The 19,754-nt window shown below is 43.6% G+C and overlaps 1 protein-coding gene across 1 annotated transcript in view; it reads right to left on the bottom strand.

The window, feature by feature from the left end:
* UBE2G1 (ubiquitin conjugating enzyme E2 G1) overlaps positions 1-14,176 on the bottom strand; it is a 100,777-nt gene extending 86,601 nt beyond the window's left edge. Inside the window, exon 1 of the mRNA XM_083379513.1 lies at positions 14,052-14,176. Within this exon, the coding sequence (XP_083235639.1) occupies positions 14,052-14,109 (58 nt within the window). The 5' untranslated portion in view covers positions 14,110-14,176. The remainder of the gene's footprint in view (positions 1-14,051) is intronic.
* Between the last annotated feature and the right edge of the window lie 5,578 nt (positions 14,177-19,754).

A 19,754-nucleotide genomic window follows, 5' to 3' on the forward strand; every position in this document is an offset into this window, starting at 1 on the left:
CCGACTGTCGTGAGAGGACGGTGGTTGGCCTGTCCTGGGGTGGCACCCAGCTGAGTGGCAGTGGCTGGGTGGAAGCTCGGGACACCTATTTGTTCTCTGTTTGGACCCTCCTTAATTAATTGACTATGGACTGCCTATATCTGGACTGCTCTTATGCCTTGTTTTAGGTACTCCTCTACGGACTTGCTCGCCCTCAGGGGTGCTCCCCCTTCCTGGAGGCGGCCCGCCTTTCCAGCCGAGTACAATCTCGAGGAAGGGCCCATTTATTGGGATCCTGAGAGATGGCTGGGCACGGGTATGGACCTCCGACGTAAACCTAACAAGAGGTCCCTGGTTTGCTTTTTGTCGAAATTTTTTTGGGGGTTAGGGAGGAGGGAGGGTTCTTCTCTTGGTTGTTCGGACGAGGGGGGCAGTCCAACAACCTTTGTTCAGGCTAGTGCTGAGGCGGATCGCGGGGGGGAGGAACGGGGGTCGGTCGCTTCTGGGGCTCCAGGGCCAGTCGTGGGACTATCCATCCCCACGACGATAGGGAATGGCAGCAGGTGTAGGAACAGAGGGCCGTATCGATCTCAGGGAAGGCCTCTCCGCTGCTTACAAGCGGTGAGGCACTCCGACCCTCTGGTTCCGCCCCGAGGTCCCGGGAGTGAGGATGTGCAGCCTCCTGAGCTCCGGTTGGTGTACTTGAATGCCAGGTCGGTCGTCAACAAGGCTCCTCTCGTCCGTGACTTGGTCGAGGGTGAGCAGGCGGACCTGGCTTGCATCACGGAAACTTGGCTGGGCCCAGAGGGTGGCATTCCTCTGGTTGATCTTTGCCCACCAGGTTTCCGGGTGCTGCACCGGCCTCGGGCTCAGGGTAGGGGTGGGGGAGTGGCTGTTGTTATGAGGGAGACCTTGTGTCCACGGGAGGCCACCGTTCCCCAGATAGTCGGGTGTGAGTCTCTCTTTTTGAGATGCGGCCCTGGTGCGCAGTTGGGCTTGCTGCTGGTGTACCTTTCGCCTAGTCACGCAGCAGCAGCCCTGCCTGAGCTGCTCGATGTCCTCTCTGGGCTGGTGGTTGAGTTCCCGAAACTTATAGTTTTGGGGGACTTCAATCTACCATCGCTGGGAGGATCATCTGAGTTGGCTCGGGAGTTCATGGCTTCCATGACGGCCATGGACCTGACGCAAGTAATTTCGGGACCGACTCATGAGGGAGGCCACACCCTTGACTTAGTTTTCTTATCTGGACGGTGGTTAGATGATCTTGGTGGGGGCTCTCCAATTATTATTCCCCTGTCATGGACCGATCATCATCTCCTGCGGCTGGTCTTCCGTTTTGCCACCCCCCGCCGTGGGTGTTTGGAACCAATTAAATGGTACCGCCCCAGACGCTTAATGGATCCCCAGAGGTTCCAGGTGGCGCTGGGGTCCCCACCTGCCTCCCTTGCTCACAGCTCGGCAGATGCCTTAGTGGAAGCCTGGGAAAGGACGGCCACTGAGGCTCTTGACCGAGTTGTACCCCTGCGGCCCCTGACCCGGTGCAGATCCCGTCGGGCTCCATGGTTTTCTGTGGAGCTCCGGGAGATGAAGCGTCGGAGACGGGGCCTAGAGAGCGGTTGGAGGTCCAGCCGATCCGAATCCGACCGATTGCGACTAAGAGCCTACATTAGGTCTTATCTCGCTGCGATAAGGGAGGCGAGGTCTAACCACTTCGCCACCCTTATCGCGTCCGCAGATAATCGCCCGGCCGCCCTGTTTAGGGTGACTCGCTCCCTCCTAAATCAGGAGGTGAGGGAGGATCCCTTGCAGGGTCGTGCCGAGGAGTTTAACCAACATCTGTCGGACAAAATCGCTCGGATTCGGACCGGTCTGGACTCTGACTGGGCAGAGTCTGACGATCAGGACATGGGCGGTCTTGTCGATATCACTTGGGAGGAGTTTGATTCTGTGACTCCGGAGGAAGTGGACAGGATCATGGGGAGGCTGAGCACCACCACATGTTTATTGGACCCGTGCCCTTCCTGGCTGGTCTATGCAGCCCGGGAGAGGACACGCAGCTGGTTCCAGGCAGTTATATCGGCTTCTCTGAGTGAGGGTAGCTTCCCCGCCGTCTTCAAGGAGGCGGTGGTGAGTCCTCTCCTCAAGAAGCCTGCCTTGGACCCAGCTGTATTGAACAACTTTTGTCCTGTCTCCAACCTTCGCTTTCTTGCGAAGGTTGTTGAGAGTGTGGTGGCGCATCAGCTCCCTCTGGTCCTGGATGAAGCGGATTATCTAGACCCGTACCAATCGGGTTTCAGGCCCGGGCACAGCACGGAGACGGCATTGGTCGCGCTGGTGAATGATCTCTGGAGGGCTCGGGACAGGGGATATTCCTCTGTTCTAGTCCTATTAGACCTCTCGGCGGCTTTCGATACCATCGACCATGGTATCTTGCTGCGGCGTCTCAGGGGGCTGGGAGTGGGAGGCACAGTCTTACAGTGGTTCTCCTCCTATCTCCAGGGACGTTCGCAGTCGGTGTTGGCAGGAGGGCAGAGGTCGACCGCGAGGTCTCTCATTTGTGGAGTTCCTCAGGGGTCGGTCCTCTCGCCTCTCCTGTTCAACATCTACATGAAACCGCTGGGTGAGATCATTCGTGGCTTTGGAGTTGGGTATCATCAGTACGCTGATGATACCCAACTTTTCCTTTCGACCCCAAACCACCCCAGTGATGCCCTCAACGTGATGTCCCGTTGCCTGGAGGCGGTTCGGGTCTGGATGGGGAGGAACAGACTTCAACTCAACCCCGACAAGACTGAGTGGCTTTGCATACCTTCATCCCGGGTTTATTCGGACATTCCACCTCTGGCTATGGGGGGTGAACTATTACCCCCCGTAGATAGGGCTCGCAACTTGGGAGTCCTCCTAGATTCACGGCTCACCTTGGAAGACCATATAGGAGCTGTGACTAGGGGGGCCTTCGCCCAGGTTCGCCTGGTGCGCCAGTTGCGGCCCTATCTTAGCCGGGATGATTTGTGCACGGTCACTCATGCGCTCGTGTCCTCTCGTCTGGACTACTGCAACGCTCTCTACATGGGGCTGCCCTTGAGGACCACCCGGAAGCTCCAACTGGTACAGAATGCAGCCGCGAGAGTTGTGTTGGGAGTCTCCCGATACTCCCACGTTACACCTCTGCTCCGTGAGCTGCATTGGTTGCCAGTTGTCTTCCGGGTGAGATTCAAGGTACTGGTAACGGTGTTCAAAGCCCTCCATGGCATGGGGCCGGAGTACTTTAGGGAACATCTGCTGCCGGCATCAAGCTCCCTGCGCCCTGTGCGTTCCCACAGAGAGGGCCTCCTCAGGGTGCCACCGATCAGAGAATGTCGATTGGTGGCCCCCAGGGGGAGATCCTTCTCTGTGGGCGCTCCAGAGCTGTGGAATCAGCTACCGGTAGAGCTCCGGATGGCGCCCGATCTTCGCTCCTTTCGTCGCGATCTCAAGACGTTTCTGTTTGTACAAGCCGGCCTAGCCTGATGGGGATTGGTGGGGTTGTTTTATTTTTGGTGTCTTAATTTTATCTTGGGGTTTTTAGAATTGTATTCCAATTGTTTTAACTTGGGCAATCATTTAATCTCTTTTTAATGTTTGTATTTAGTATTTTATTCTGCCCTGTGAACCGCCCTGAGTCCTCAGGGAGAAGGGCGGTATATCAATATTATTAAATTAAAATTAAATTAAATTAATTCCTGCAGATTCAGATAAATACCCCTTCCTTCCTTATCCTTCTTATACCTTGACTGGATCTGCAGGTAGGCCCACCACTCCAATTGAAACCCTTGCTGAGCCAGATCTTGTTGTGTTTTGAGTTCTCCCCTGCTATCTAAAAGTTCTTTATAAGTTGGTCTTATTCCCTTCTTGAGTAGGGTCGGATGGGTCAAGGCTTCCAAAGTTGATAACCAACACGGAATTTGCGCATAGTACGTAGCCCTTATCTTATCCCAGTTCCGAATCAGTATATCCCTTATGTAGTGGCGAGTAAACTGTTTGCTTGGAGGAGTACCTTCCCGCCAAAGTGCTGCATGCCATCCCTGCAGCAAATCAAATCCTTCCAAACTCAACAATCGATTATTCCTTAGACTTATCCATTCCTTGCCCCAAACTAAGAGGGCAGCCTGATAGTAAAGTTCCCAGTTCGGTAGGCCAAGGCCCCCTCTTTCCTTAATTTCTTGCATCATTTTTTCCCCAATCCTGGGCCGTTTCCCCTGCCAAACAAATCTAGAAACTATCCCCTCTAACTCTTTTAAAAATTTCAGCGAAAGTTTAACTGGTGCTGTCTGAAAAAGAAAATTCCATTTCGGCAAAACATAAGATTTCACCGTGGCTACCCTTCCTAATAATGACAACTGTATCCTACCCCATTTTCCCAGGTCCATTTTTGTTTGTATCAGTAATTTAGAATACCGGTAATTATCCTCCCTAATACTTGAACATCTTCCGGTCAACCAGATTCCTAAATATTTCACCTTCTTCACAATTTTAAACCCTGTAGTGTCCTCTAACATCTGTTTACTTCTATTTGAAAGATTTTTCGTCAATATATTTGTCTTATCTTTATTTACTTTCAGATTCCTCAATCCTTTTTAGTAATGCCGTGCTGGATTCCAGAGGGTTTTCCAAAACGAAGACCATATCATCTGCAAACGCCTGCAGTTTATAAATTTGGTCTCTTATCTGAAGCCCAGTAATCTCCTCATCTTTCCTTATTATTCTCAGTAGGGGTTCTAAGGTTAGCATAAATAAAAGTGGGGAGAGTGGATAACCCTGCCTAGTGCCCTTACAGATATCAAATTTGTAGTTAAATTCTCATTTATCAACAATCTTGCTTCCTGCTTAGTATAGATTGCTTTAATCATATTACAGAATTTAGCCCCAAGGGGGGGGGCATTTTTTTCAGTGCCATTGCAACTTCGAACAATCACTAAGCGAACTGTTGTAAGTTGTACTTCATCACTTTTTTCCTTTTTTTTTTTTTTTGGTCATCAAATTTTTGACACCTTGCTAGGCGACTGGTGGTACTCTGATGTTGCCATATCCTAAAAGTGATACAATGGGTGAAAAGGTTCAAAAGCCCTGTTCTAGAGCATGTAAATTCCAAGAAATAGACCATCTCTGCATGCAAATTTATAAACTTGCATCTAATCTCGCATTAATACCTTTAATCTGTGTGAATTTCAAAAGAAGGTATCTTAGTTTCCAACCAGAGGTTTCTCCCTTTAGAGGAAGTTTATAAAGCATTTTTCCAAATAAGGGACACCCTTGGCTGAAGACATCTGGTATAAACCACAATGATACAAAAGTGGCAAAACATATATTGTGGCATCACAATGCAAGGCCCTGCTTTTTGAACTTGTGTTGCAACACTGCATGTAGTACGTAAGTCTCTTGGTTTGCACTGAGATGTCACAACATGTTTCATCATTCGCCCCTTGTGTCACCCTTGCAGAGATCAATGCATTTGGCTTTTGAGTGATATGCTAGAGATTGTACGCTTAGAAATAGTTTGGGTCAGAACAAAAATAAACACTTCTTAAAAAATTATTAACTGTAATGAAGAAATAGAAATAATAGCAGAAAACAGAAAACATTGAAGGATGTTCAAAATATAAAAGTTATTTAAGTTGAAAAGGAAAAGCTGTGTGCCATTACTTTTATAGGTAATTATGTACACCTTTAGTACTTCAAAAATTATTAAAATCAAATAAAAATTTGATTAAAAATCACAGTTGGTAAGATTTAACAAGAATTAACAAGAATTCTAAATCAGTACTATTATGATAAAACTTTAAAGAGGCTTTAAAGTCACATTAAAAGAAATCTGAATTTCAGCTGTGGGGGAAGTCTGTGTGCAAAATTATAGTCCATAAATGGTGTCCCAATTAAAATTAATATTCAGACTGTTGAAGTTACTTTTGACATTGATACATATTCCTAAAATTAAGTTAACACTTCAGTGTATCTGGGGGTGCAGATAACTAACAATCTGAATTGGTCTCTCTACATGTCATCCTTAGTGAAGCGTGCAAACCAGCATCTGCATTTCCTGCGGCAGATGAGGAGAGCACATTTTTCTCCTTCTGTCCTGGTTACTTTTTACAGAGGCACAACTGACAGCATTTTAATAAACTGCATCACTGTTTGGTCTGGTGGCAGCAGTGCCTCAGATAGGAAGTCCATACAGAGAATGGTAAGGACAGCCAAGAAGATCATAGGAAGCTTGCTCCCTGGTATTCAGGATGCTGCTTATAAGCGCTATGTTAGAGACCCCACACACCCACTTTACAGTCTGTTTCTGTTGCTCCCCTCTGAGAGGAGGTTTCAAAGTATTTCTAGCAGGACTACCCGATTCTGTAATAGCTTTGTTCCCTATGCCATCCGTCTGGTAAACTCGCAAGATTCTTTTTTCTCGCCACGCACATGTATACATAACCCGAACTAGACTATCGTTTCTCTGTGTCATATAATATATGTGGACAGGGCTTTTTTTCTCATAGAACGCTCAGAACGGTGTTCTGGCACCTTTTTATTGAAAAAAAAAAGCTCCCTCTATTGGCTTTAGGAGTAGGCAACCTTGGCTCTTTTTTATGACTCATGGACTTCAACTCCCAGAAATCCTGAGCCAGCCATGCTGAGGGGAAAGAGAGAGGTTTCCAAGCTGAGCCATGCTGGCTCAGGAATTCTGGGAGTTGAAGTCCTTGAGTCATAAAAGAGCCAAGGTTGCCTACCCTGTACTAGAGGAGGACATTAAAATTATTTACAAGGTTACTTCTTTAGGAACTAAACTTTTAGAATCTAAAACAGCTAATTCAAAAAAGCCAACAGGAAAGAACCTCACATTTTTCATCTGCTTCTGTCTTTTGGAAGGTAAAATTAGATAACAAAATAATCTATTTCCTATGTTAACATCTCTGCAATGAAATCACTAAAGGTAACAGGAAAGAAATGAGAAATATTTTTCTCAATGTAATATGTCTAATTTAGCTGATGCTAGAAAAAAATAGTATCTTTTGTACATACTCTATTACAACTAAACCACTTTAAATTAAACAATTCTTAAGAATGAAATATTCTTAATTTGGACTTTTACTGTTTGGACTGTTGTGTGTTTTGAAAAATAGATTATTTAGAATCTAGTTATGTTGCACTTCAGTCTTTAAATAATTAACCTAGTATATACATAACAATATATGATGTTTTCCATGGTGAGCTTAACATCAATAACAATATTTATTAAAAAGGCTAAAATAATTTCTGGAGGTATTATCTGTACATTAAAATTTTGTTTAGTCACAATCTTTCACTTTTCACATTTTGGACAAGCAACCTAGCAAAAGATGTTACATACAGTATGTGCATAAGCGTAGTCAGTAGCATATGCCTTTTTAAAAATAGCAAACATGCAAAGAAACAAAAATAAGTCCAAAATATCTGTATTGCATCCAGAAATGCCAACTTTGCAACCACTATTTCTCATCCATAACCATGGCACCCTAATGATACCTGCATACATGCAAATGCTTCTCTGGGATCAGTAACGCAGCAGGGATTGCTTTTTCCTTCTAGTAACAGATTGCTGGGAATTACCAAACATGGCCTTAAGAATTCCAACGTTTGTTACAAATTTTTCAGGATGTGGTTGGAAAGAGGCCTAGAAATGCCAGCACAAATACATCACACTTGCTAAACGTGCCCACGCAACTAATTACAATCTTCAATTATATGTGATATATCTAAAATGAGATGTTTCAACTGCAACTTACAAAGTGTTCCGTTTTGTGGCAAAACAATCCAGGACAAGCTGATCAGCAGAGCTTAGAGAGGACTCATTAACACAATTTCTGGGAAGGAAAGAAACAGAAGGACAGTTTAACATCTTCCAGTTGATGTTATGTTATGTAACATCTTCTGGGAGTTGAAGTCCACGAGTCATAAAAGAGCCAAGGTTGCCTACGCCTGGCCTATTGGCTTGCTGCTGAGTGTGCCAAAAGACCCGGCCGGCAAACGTTGCACAGGCAAGTTGTCTGCAGTGAAGGCAGGAACTTTGCATCCCTCTCTGCTGCCCAACTACACCATCTCAACTAGGTAAGTAAGAGAGGACAAGGAGTGGGAAGTGGGTTCTGTGGAGTCCATGTGCACTCCTTCCTTGTGCTCACCTGTGTCAGCCAGGCTGGTGGCCTACCCGGTGCTGGACCTGCACCACCGTCGCCTCACCCTGCACGCCTAAGTGGCCGCCCTGCATCGCCTGGCCCACACCACCTCTGCTGCCCACCCCACGCAGTCCCGACATATAGAGCAGGCCCCGCTGCTCCCACAGTACCAGCCACTCCAGCCATGGGGGGCAGCCCACCGCCAACACACCTCGCACCCATGACCACAGCAGTGCCGCCGCCCCCGCCTCCTGCGCCCGCCAAGATGAGAGTTCCGGTACCTTTTTTTTAGAAAAAAAACCATGTATGTGGATATATGCATAATTCTGTATTTATTTATTTTCATCATATTTATGTAGTATATATCGGAGGTGGTGACCCTTTGAGAGCTATATGCAATGAAATTTCATTTTAATATATACCGATTAGTGTACATTCAAAGTGACAATAAAGTTATTGTTCTATTCTTATTCTATTCTCTACAGCACCCCTGTATTCAGAAGGGAAGCCACCTTTTTTTAAAAGAATGGTGGTAGACAAATTTTTCAGCAAGTAAAGCAGATATCATGTTGACAGGATGCAACACCCATGTTTCTACTTTGTCCAGCTAGGTGTAGCACTTAAGCCAAATTTGGCTGCTCTTGGACAAGTAAGTGGGATCAGATATGGAAGATTACTGAGACATTCCAGGGCACATTTTAAAAACAGAAGGGAAAAGTAAGTCAGAAGCATGTTTAGCTGAGGAGCGACGATACCGTTTCACTGGTTTCTCTTGCAACAACATGAGAAAATATTTTCTTCCAACTTGTTGAAATCAGTGCATGTACATTACTGTTTCCACATTGCCATCTTGATATTATTGTTCTTTTGTTACCTCCCACCTTTCAGAACATTTGGAGTTATTCATCTTTCGACAGATGGAAAGCCAGACCGCTTGTATATGAGAATTCAGTTCCTGCTCTTCCCCATAAAAGCAAATCCCCCATTTTGATCTTACTGCCATCGAAAACTTAGTTGAAACTAATGGTGTTTTGACTTATGGATGAGGAGTGAGAGAAGTGGACACTAGTCAGAAATGTAATAATAATAATAATAATAATAATAATAATAATAATAATAATAATAATAATAATAATAATAATAATAAGAAGAAGAAGAAGAAGAAGAAGAAGTTGGAAGGGACCTTGGAGGTCATCTAGTCCAACCCCTTGCTCAGGCAGGAAACCCTATACCAGGGGTGTCAAACTCAATTTCATTGAGGGCCGCATCAGCATTGCTGTTGCCCTCAGGGGGCCGGGTGGGTATGGCCTGGGTGGGCGTGGCCTACTGGGTGGGCGTGGCTAGAGTGCGTATGGCCTACTGGGTGGGCATGGCCAGCTCTACACCGTTCGCATCAAGGGTGCCTATGGGGGCCTGGGCAGGAGTGGGACAGATCTGAGGGTCTCTGGCAGGAGGAGACTCTCTGGGCCAGGGCCAAGGCAGTGGGGGCCGTTCCCTCACTGTTTCCAGGATGGCTTCGCGGGCCACATGAAACCACTTCGCGGGCCGGATCTGGCCCCCGGGCCTTGTGTTTGACATGTCTGCCCTATACCATTTCAGACAAATGGCTGTCCAGTCTTTTCTTAAAAACGTCCAGTGTTGGAGCATTCACCACTTCTGGAGGCAGGTTGTTCCATTGGTTAATTGTTCTAACTGTCAGGAAGTTTCTCCTTAGTTCTAGGTTGCTTCTCTCCTTGACTAGTTTCCATCTGTTACTTCTTGTCCTGCCTTCAGGCGCTTTGGAAAATAGCTTGATTCCCTCTTTTTTGTGGCAGTCCCTGAGATATTGGAACACTGCTATCATATCACCCCTCATCCTTCTCTTCATTAAACTACATATACCCAATTCCAGCAACCGTTCCCTATATGTTTTAGCCTCCAGTCCCCTAATCATCTTTGTTGCTCTTCTCTGCACTCTTTCTAGAGTCTCGACATCTTTTTTACATCGTGGTGACCAAAACTTGATGCAGTATTCCAGGTGTGGCCTTACCAAGGCATTGTAAAGTGGTATTAACACTTCACATGATCTAGATTCTGTCCCTCTATTAATGCAACCTAGCACTGCATTGGCTTTTTTGGCAGCTGCAGCACACTGCTGGCTCATATTGAAGTGATTGTCCACTAGGTCTCCAAGATCCCTCTCACAGTTACTACTATTGAGCAAGGTACCATCTATACTATACCTGTGCATTTGATTTTTCCTGACTAAATGTAGAGCCTTACTCCTGCCAACCTAGCAGTTCAAAAGCATGCAAATGCAATTATTTAAATAGGTACCACTTTGGTGGGAAGGTAACAGCATTCCATGCTCCTTGGTGTATAGCAGGGGTGTCAAACTGCCGGCCCATGAGCCAGATGCGTCATGGTAAAACTGCGTCCACCCCATTGCTGGCAATGGAAAAAAAAGTCGTGATACATCATGACACGTCATGTAATGTTGTGAGTTTGACAACCCTGGTGTATAGTCATGCTGATCACATGACCAGGGAAGTGTCTTTGGACAATGCTGGTTCCCTCGGCTAAGAAACGGAGATGAGCATCGCCCTTTAGAGTCAAATACGATTGGACAGGGGAAACCTTTAACCTTTATCTTTGCAATGTGTATCTTTGCAATGTGCCCACCTCATAGGAGTGGGCAGCCCTTTGGTTATGAAGCCAAAATAGCCCACTAGGGTGGGAATGAGTTGATGCAGAACACCTGTTGGTGCCTCCTTACAGAAACAATGTATTGTTTGGGGCTTACATATAGGTAGTCTTCAACTGATGACCGGTTGCTTAGCAACTGTTCAAAATTATGACAGACCCCCCCAAATGGTATTTATAACCCAGTTCCAAAGTTCCAATGGCTGCCCCCCCAAGTGGTCATATAACCACATTTTGGGCACTCATCAACCAGCTCTGACTTCTGACTGCTATTTCTATGCTTCTTCCTGTTTCATCTCATTCATATCTGTCTATCTGTCTGTGATAGATATTTGCCGGTAATACAGCTAGTTATCTATGTGTAACAGCTCACTTAGTGACCGTTCAAAGTTACAACGGCATTGAAAAAAGTGACTTATGACCATTTTTCACAGTTGCGATCTTTGAAGCATCCCCATGGTCCTGTGATCAAAATTCAGACACTTGGCAACTGGTTCATACTTATGACCGTTGCTATGTCTCAAGGTCACGTGATCATCTTTTGTGACGTTCTAATGAGCAAAGTCAATGGGGAAGCCAGATTCACTTAACAACTATGTTACCAACTCATCAACTGCAGTGATTCACTTAACATCTGTGGCAAGAAAGGTCATAAAATGGAGCCAAACTCACTTAACAAATGTCTCGCTTAACAACAGAAATTTTGAGCTCAATTGTGGTTGTAAGTTGAGGACTATCCAAACTTAGAATAAATACTGTGTATCCAAATTTTCTTCATCATCACATCGTTGCCCTGATGGGCTCTTTACTGATAACACCCTTTGAGGTTTGAGGCCATGGGCATCCTGTTGCAGCCATAATTACACATCACACTTGTGACACAAATAATGCACTTTTCATAATAACTTGTCTCTCTGTTTCCCCTGCAGATATCCCTCCTTGAGGCTTCAATATTTGAAATTTTACGAATTTACAAAATTTTACAAATGTGCCAGTACTTTCAGATCTTCAGGGGACACATTTCTATGTATTACTCCATCAAAAGGGGTGCAATATACATTCACATGGGAGGCCCCCTGCACAGTCCCAGTTTTAAGAATATCTCTGTGCTGAAATTTGTCTGGTACTGGCAGTGCAAAACATTTCAGTTTTAAGAACACCTGTTCCAATTTCATAGCTCTTTCATACTTACAGTGCCAATATGATGTATCATTTAACTTTTGTGTGACTAATTTCACCATGATGATTTGTCAGTTTGCATGGGTAACTTGATCGTGCTGATAATCTATACGTACGTAGAAACATGGAAAACTGATGGCAGAAAAAGATCCACTGGTCCACAGATTCCGACCTTTGAATTTTTTTGTTTGTTTTTGCTTTCTTTTTAATTATTTTTAAATTATTATTAATTTTATTTTTTTATTTTACTATTATGTTACATCACACAGTGAGCCAGATATTCAGATTGGATTTGACATTTTTATCCACCTATTACTTTATTTATGTAGTATGTATGTAGGCATGTATTAAATTACATGGCCTTAAGACTGAAGCCAGCATTAAAGACCAGAAACGGAGGTTTGACTCTCAGGCCATTGCATCTAGTTGAAAAAGGCACAAATTTTTATGATTGCATTCACGGTGTATGCTTACACGTCATTTACCTAACTTTCGTGTTACATATGAAATCACACTGAAGCGTAAGTGGTCACCTGGACTGCATTCAGTAAATCAAAGAACAATTGAACTTATTTTAAGCTTGGAACATAGAACATAGAATCATAAGGTTGGAAGGGACCTTGGAAGTTTCTTGGGAGGAAACTCCTACCATCCCAATCAAATGATTCTCCAGTCTATTTTGGAAAACTTCCAGCGATGGAGCACCCACAACCTCTGGAGGCAAGTAGTTCCACAGATTAATTGTTCTCACTGTCAGAAAATTTCTCCTTACTTCTGGGTTGGGTCTCTCTTTAGCAAGCTCCCACCCATTATTTCTTGTCCTGCCCTCAGGTGGTTTGAGAATAGGTCAATCCCCTTGTGGGAAAAATCCAGAGAAAGAAATATGTTGGGAAATATTAAAAAGGCAGAATATATTTCCCCAAAGGATTTTAAAGGCAGAAACCAACCCAACCCACCCAACCCCAGTCTCTCTGCCCCAGACAGAAACCAGATCTGCAGAAATGCAGATGTAATAATCTTGTCAGAATGATTGGAGCCAGGCAGCTTGGATTATAAAGACAAAGATCAACGATCCCTCACACCAAAAAATCCAACACAGGACACGGTCATCAGCCACAGCCCCAGGGAAGCAGGATATGACCTTTGGGACATAATAGGATTAACCCACCACCATCAGAATACCAGAAAGGCACACTCAAGTTCAGGTCAAAGTTCATGCCACAAGAACAACTCCAAACAAAAGCCCAAGAAAGTATAAAAACCCACCATTCCCTACTACATGTGGTCAGCTTTCCCAGAGCCATCTTTCTGTCTGGCTCTCCTCTTCAATAAACCACAGCCTTCTTTCTAAAGCAATCTCCATTTTGATTATTCCCAGCTTGGACTGGGCCCTGATGAAGATTTTTCATTTACTCCCCTCTTGTCTGTGACAGCTGCTCAAGTACTGGAAGACAGTTATCACATTTCCCACTAATCCTTCTCTTCTTTAGGCTGGACCTACCTTGTTATCTCAACTGTTTATCATACAATTTAGCTTCCAGTCCTTTTTTCTCCTTTATATGGCGTGAACCCAGCCAAAGTTAGGAAAGAGCAATCCCAAACTGTAATAGTTCCTTTGGATATTATACCGTAAGCATGGCACGTTTCTTTCTTTTGATCCAGCAGTACGTTTCCTCTGGTTCCACGTAGAGGTGGAGAGAATAAACAAAAGCCTGTTTTGCCAAGGAGTAGATGGGGGAAGGGTGAGCTACCTTTAGATGGCAACAGAGCCTGGAAAACCTTGTCAAGGTTACAGGCCCCATTAAGGCATTAAGCAATGTGCTTCTGGAATACGCTGCAGGGAGAAAAACTAATACACTTTAGTTAATCGGTAAATATGCACCTTCCATTAGGGCTTCCTGATCTAAGCTAGTAAAACTTGGATGAGCATTAGAGGGTAGATTTTGTAGCCCTTCCCTGCTTTTTTATGGTTATCTGGAGATTACAGTCAGCTCTTTAGCTCAACTTTTCACCGCCCGTTGATGAGTTTACCTTCATGTTGCTGATGTGGACTGGCACAAGATCCGTGGAAGAAATCTGGCGGTTTCATCTAACTTACAGGAAGCAGGTTTCGTGGAAGAGGAAAATCTCGGCTGTTCAGGCAAGCTGTTTGCTTTCGTGGTAATTGACAGGACATCAGAGATAAATTTAGTCTGGCCACTGTCCTATTTCTCTCAATACTCAGCCTGTACATTTGGATATGTGAGACAAGCAAGGTTGTGCAAAAGCATATTGCAATGTTATTCCATATCCCTCCCTACCAGAAATTGGAGGGTTTTGGAGGGTTGGGGATAGCAGTGCTTATGGACCTTGACCGTCAAATTATTCAGACTAGTAAGAATGGAAAAGATTGCCAAATTATCCAAAATGGGTGGATATTCTTTAAAATGCCAACTATGCTGGCTTACCAGTGTAACTTTGCCTATAGTTTACATGTCACAAAAGATATTGTAGCGGGGGAAAGGTACAGGAAAGGGCAATTGTTATTATTAAAGGAATAGTCTATTAAGAAAGACTTTGGGGGTGGTTAATTTGGAAACTGGGGCAGAGTGTTGCATGAAAAATGAGGAGAAAGGAATTGTTAGGACTCCAATTTCCCCACTGAAACTGAATGGTAAGAGAGTCAGGATCAGTAAAAGAGAGTACAAGTAGTCCTGAATTATCACTGATCGTTTAGCAACCATTCAAAGTTACGACCTACCTGAAAAAGACCCAGATCCAACATTCCAGTAGTTGCCCCACCCCTGAAGGTCACAAAACTGCACTTCGGGGGCTCGGCAGCATGGATACATTTACAGACATTTGCAGCACATGGTCACATGATTGTATTTTACGACAGTTTTGCTGAAAACCAGCACTTCCAGTTTTTGGGAAAACCATGCCATAGCAAACAATGGGTTCACTTAATGACCATGGTGTTTGCTTAATGACCATTGCAAAAAATGTAAAATCAGGTCAGTATGTTTTCCATTAAGGCTCCATTTTGGTTGTAACTACCTGTATCTTTTTAGACAAGGTGAAATGAAATGATGAAATCCACAAGATGGTCACCTATCCTAATGGTTTCGAAGGGAACCAGATAAAATTCATGGGGAGTTTCTAGTCTATAAACTGCTGAATCACAAGCAAGTCCCATACTTTAAATTCTTAGAGCCACCTGTTTTCCAGAGGTGTTACAGAAATCTCTTCAACTCCTTGTTTAAGCCTTTTTCAATCATCAAATCCATAAATCATTTGACTTTTTTCCACAAAATGTTTCTAGTCTTTTTTTTTTTAAAAAAAGGTTCATATCTTTATTCTTGAGCAGTTGAAAAAGCACTACAGATACTCCTCTACTTATGACCAAATTGAGCCCAAGATTTCTGGTGCTAAGCAAGACAGTTAGTAAGCGAGTTTTATCCCATTTTACATCCTTTCTTGCCACAGTTGTTAAGTAAATCACTGCAGATGTTAAAGCCACAGTTGTTAAGTAAATCACTGCAGATGTTAAATTAGTAACACGGTTGTTAAGGGAATCTAGCTTCCCCACTGAGTTTGCTTGTCAGAAGGTCGTAAAAGGTGATCACATGACTTTGGGACACTCCAACCGTCAGAGATATGAGTCAATTGCCAAGTGTCCGAATTTTGATCACATGACCACGGGGATTCTGCAATGGTCGTAAGTGTGAAAAATGGTCATAAGTCACATTTTTTCAGGGCTCTTATAACTCTGTTCTCTGTTGTAAGCTGAGGACTACCTGCACTTTTCTGCTCATTAATCCTTCCCACCCAATCTCCAAGATATGGACCAGGATTTCCTTTTGAAAAATTAAGTCTTACTAAATTTTGATCTTGATAGGTGAAAAGAGATGTCATTTATTTGCCACAGCCTCTTTCCCTTGGCAAATTCATGGAAACTACTTTATGTGCCTTCCATATAAAGGATCAGCTCCTTTCCTTCTTACACAAGACAATATGGATGGTCTTTCTTCTCTATTCTTCTTCTCCTTCCCCCAAAAATATAGTAATGGGGGACTTTAATTACCCTGATATCAACTGGGAGACAAATTCTGCACCAAGTGGAAGATCTAACAGATTCCTGACAAGCCTAGCAGACAACTTTCTCTCCCAAAAAGTAGAGAAGGGAACTAGGGGATTAGCCACATTGGATTTAATTCTCACTAACAGAGATGAAATGATAGAAAGTGTCAAAGCCACAGGAACCTTGTGGGGAAGTGATCATGCAATATTAGAATTCAACATTATGGAAGCACAAGCAATAGAACACCGTCAAACTAGAGTCTTGGATTTTAAGAGAGCTAATTTCAATAAACTTAGAGAGAGCTTAGGAAGGATTCCACGGATGAGAATCCTTAAGGGGAAAACAACTCAAGAAGCTTGGGAAATTTTGAAAAGTGAGATAATAAAAGTCCAGTCTAGCACAATACCAACAAAGAGGAAAAATAACAGCTCTCAAAAGAAACCAGCATGGCTGCATAAAGAACTCTCTGATAAATTGAAAGATAAAAAGGACAAGTATAAGAAGTGGAAAGAGGGGCACATAACTAAGGCAGAATATCAGCAAACAGCCCATGCCTGCAAAGATGAAGTGAGGGAAGCTAAGGCTCAAAATGAAGTAAGGCTTGCTACCAAAGTCAGAAATAACAAAAAAAAAAAAGCTTCTTTCAACATATAAGAAACAAGAAAAAAGTTAAGGAAATGATTGGTCCATTAGTGGGGGAAAGTGGCAAGAAGGTGACAAGCAACAGGGAGAAAGCAGAACTATTTTTGTATCTGTCTTTACACAAAGGGAAAAAACAGCCCAACCTACCAAAACCAGTGCCATAAAAACAGAATAGAAACACAAGTTAAGATAGGCAAGAAAATGGTAAATGAGCACCTGTCCAGCCTAGACGAGTTCAAATCACCAGGACCAGATGGATTGCACGCCAAGGTTCTCAAGGAAATGGCAGACGTGATCTCAGAACCACTGAACTATATTTTTCAAAGATCCTGGAGTACTGGGAAACTACCAGAGGACTGGAAGAGAGCTGATGTAGTTCCCATCTTCAAAAAAGGGAAAAAATAGATCCAGGAAACTACAGACCTATCAGCCTGACCTCAGATTCTGGAAATGATAATCAAACAACAAATCAGCGAACACCTTGATGCAAACAAAGTTATCACTAAAAGCCAACATGGGTTTGTCAAAAACAGATCATGCCAGACAAATCCTATTACATTCTTTGACCAAGTGACAAAACTAGTGGACCAGAGGAATGTAGATATAATTTACTTGGACTTCACTAAGGCATTTGATAAAGTAGATCACAACCTACTACTTGATAAGATAGAAAAATGTGGGTTAGATAGCATCACCACCAGATGGATTCGTAGCTGGCTGACAAGCTGTACTCAGCGTGTGGTCCTCAATGGAACCGCATCTACATAGAAGGAAGTGTGTAGTGGGGTGTCCCAGGGCTCTGTTCTGGGCCCAGTGCTGTTCAACATCTTCATCAACAATTTGGATGAGGGGATAGATGGGGAACTCATCAAATTTGCAGACGACACCAAGCTGGCAGGAATAGCCAATACTCCAGAAGATAGGCTTAAGATACAGGAGGATCTGGACAGACTTGAACACTGGGCACTATCTAACAAAATGAAATTCAATTGTGAAAAAAGTAAGGTTCTACATTTAGGCAGGAAAAATCAAATGCACAGGTATAGTATAGGTGGTACCTTGCTCAGTAGTAGTAACTGTGAGAGAGATCTTGGAGTCCTAGTGGACAATCACTTAAATATGAGCCAGCAGTGTGCTGCAGCTGCCAAAAAAGCCAACACAGTGCTAGGCTGCATTAACAGAGGGACAAAATCAAGATCACATGAAGTACTAATGCCACTTTACAATGCCTTGGTAATGCCACACCTGAAATACTGCATCCAGTTTTGGTCACCACGATGTAAAAAAGATGTCAAGACTCTAGAAAGAGTACAGAGAAGAGCAACAAAGATGATTGGGAGACTGGAGGCTAAAACATATAGGGAACGGTTGCTGGAATTGGGTATGTGTAGTTTAATGAAGAGAAGGGTGAGGGGTGACATGATAGCAGTGTTCCAATATCTCAGGGCCTGCCACAAAGAAGAGGGAGCCAAGCTATTCTCCAAAGCACCTGAAAGCAGGACAAGAAGCAATGGATGGAAACTAGTCAAGGAGAGAAGCAACCTAGAACTAAGGAGAAACTTCCTGACAGTTAGAACAACTAACCAGTGGAACAACCTATCTCCAGAAGTGGTGAATGCTCCAACACTGGAAGTTTTTAAGAAGACACTGGCCAGCCATTTGTCTGAAATGGTATAGGGTTACCTGCCTGAGCAGGGGGTTGGACTAGATGACCTCCAAGCTCCCTTCCAACTTCTTCTTCTTCTTCTTCTTCTTCTTCTTCTTCTTCTTCTTCTTCTTCTTCTTCTTCTTCTTCTTCTTCTTCTTCTTCTTCTTATTATTATTATTATTATTATTATTATTATTATTATTATTATTATTATTATTATTATTATTATTATTAAATTGACCTCACCCCTTGCCCGCTTGTTGGCTTCTACAAGAATGAAACCAAGCAACAGTGCCTAGAAAATAACTTTAAAAAGAAACATAGGAAAATCAGTAAGAAAGCTAAATGAATCTGACATAAGTATAAATTACATCTGCAGAGCCAGAGCTAAAACAACTGAAAAAAGCCATACAAGATTGGAAAATGTGAAAAGAGCTGATCCATAGAATTGCTGAGAATTGGACTTGACTGAATTGACAGCATCATCATCAAGTATAAAACTGCGACAGAAGGATAAATTTGGGAAAGTATTATCTGACTCATGAATGAACAAGGAGCCAGAGTGCTAGGATTATACGCTCATGCAGATTGGCTGCTATTGTTGAGACTTCCAAACCATCAGTGACTTCCAGATAGAAGACAGGAAGCAAGAGGCAACTGGACTTCCTTTGTTTTTCCTTGAAAACATTTCGCTTCTTGGATGGGAAATGAAATGTCTTCAAGGAAAAACAAAGGAAGTCTAGTTGCCTCTTGAAAAAGCACCTTTTAGAACAATCATGACACGGATGACCAAGACTCTCCATAGACAAGATACAAAGCATTTTCAGCCAGAAGGGATTGTACAGTATTTCATCATTCCCTCATTTATGGATGGTTAAGTGGAAAGTTTAAAAAATGGAGGAAGCAGACTGGCAGAATCTGACGTGTGCAGCACTGTCTGGTCTAGGAAGATCCAGTTCATTCATTATGGACAGCCACTTTTTCTGTAATGGTATAGGGCAGGGGTGTCCAATCTTGTCAACTGTAAGACTTGTGGACTTCAGCTCCCAGAATTCCCCAGCCAGCCATGCTGGCTGGGGAATTCTGGGAGTTGAAGTCCACAGGTCTTAATGTTGACAAAGTTGGACACCCCTGGTATAGGGTCTCCTGCTTGAGCAGGGGGTTGCATTAGAAGACCTCCGAGGTCCCTTCCAAATCTGTTTCTCTGTAATTCTGTATCTGTAACTTAATATGTTAATTTTTCCCAGCATACATGAGGTGAGAGTAGTATCCAAAGGGAACATTTCTTGGTGGTGGCCTCCACTTTGCAGAATAGCCTGCCCTTGCCTCCAGAGGTCAGGATTGCACCGATATTGATATATTTTTACAAGATGATGGAAACAGC

The sequence above is a fragment of the Vipera ursinii genome, assembly GCF_947247035.1.
Source record: "Vipera ursinii genome assembly, chromosome: 1".
Lineage (NCBI taxonomy): Eukaryota > Metazoa > Chordata > Lepidosauria > Squamata > Viperidae > Vipera > Vipera ursinii.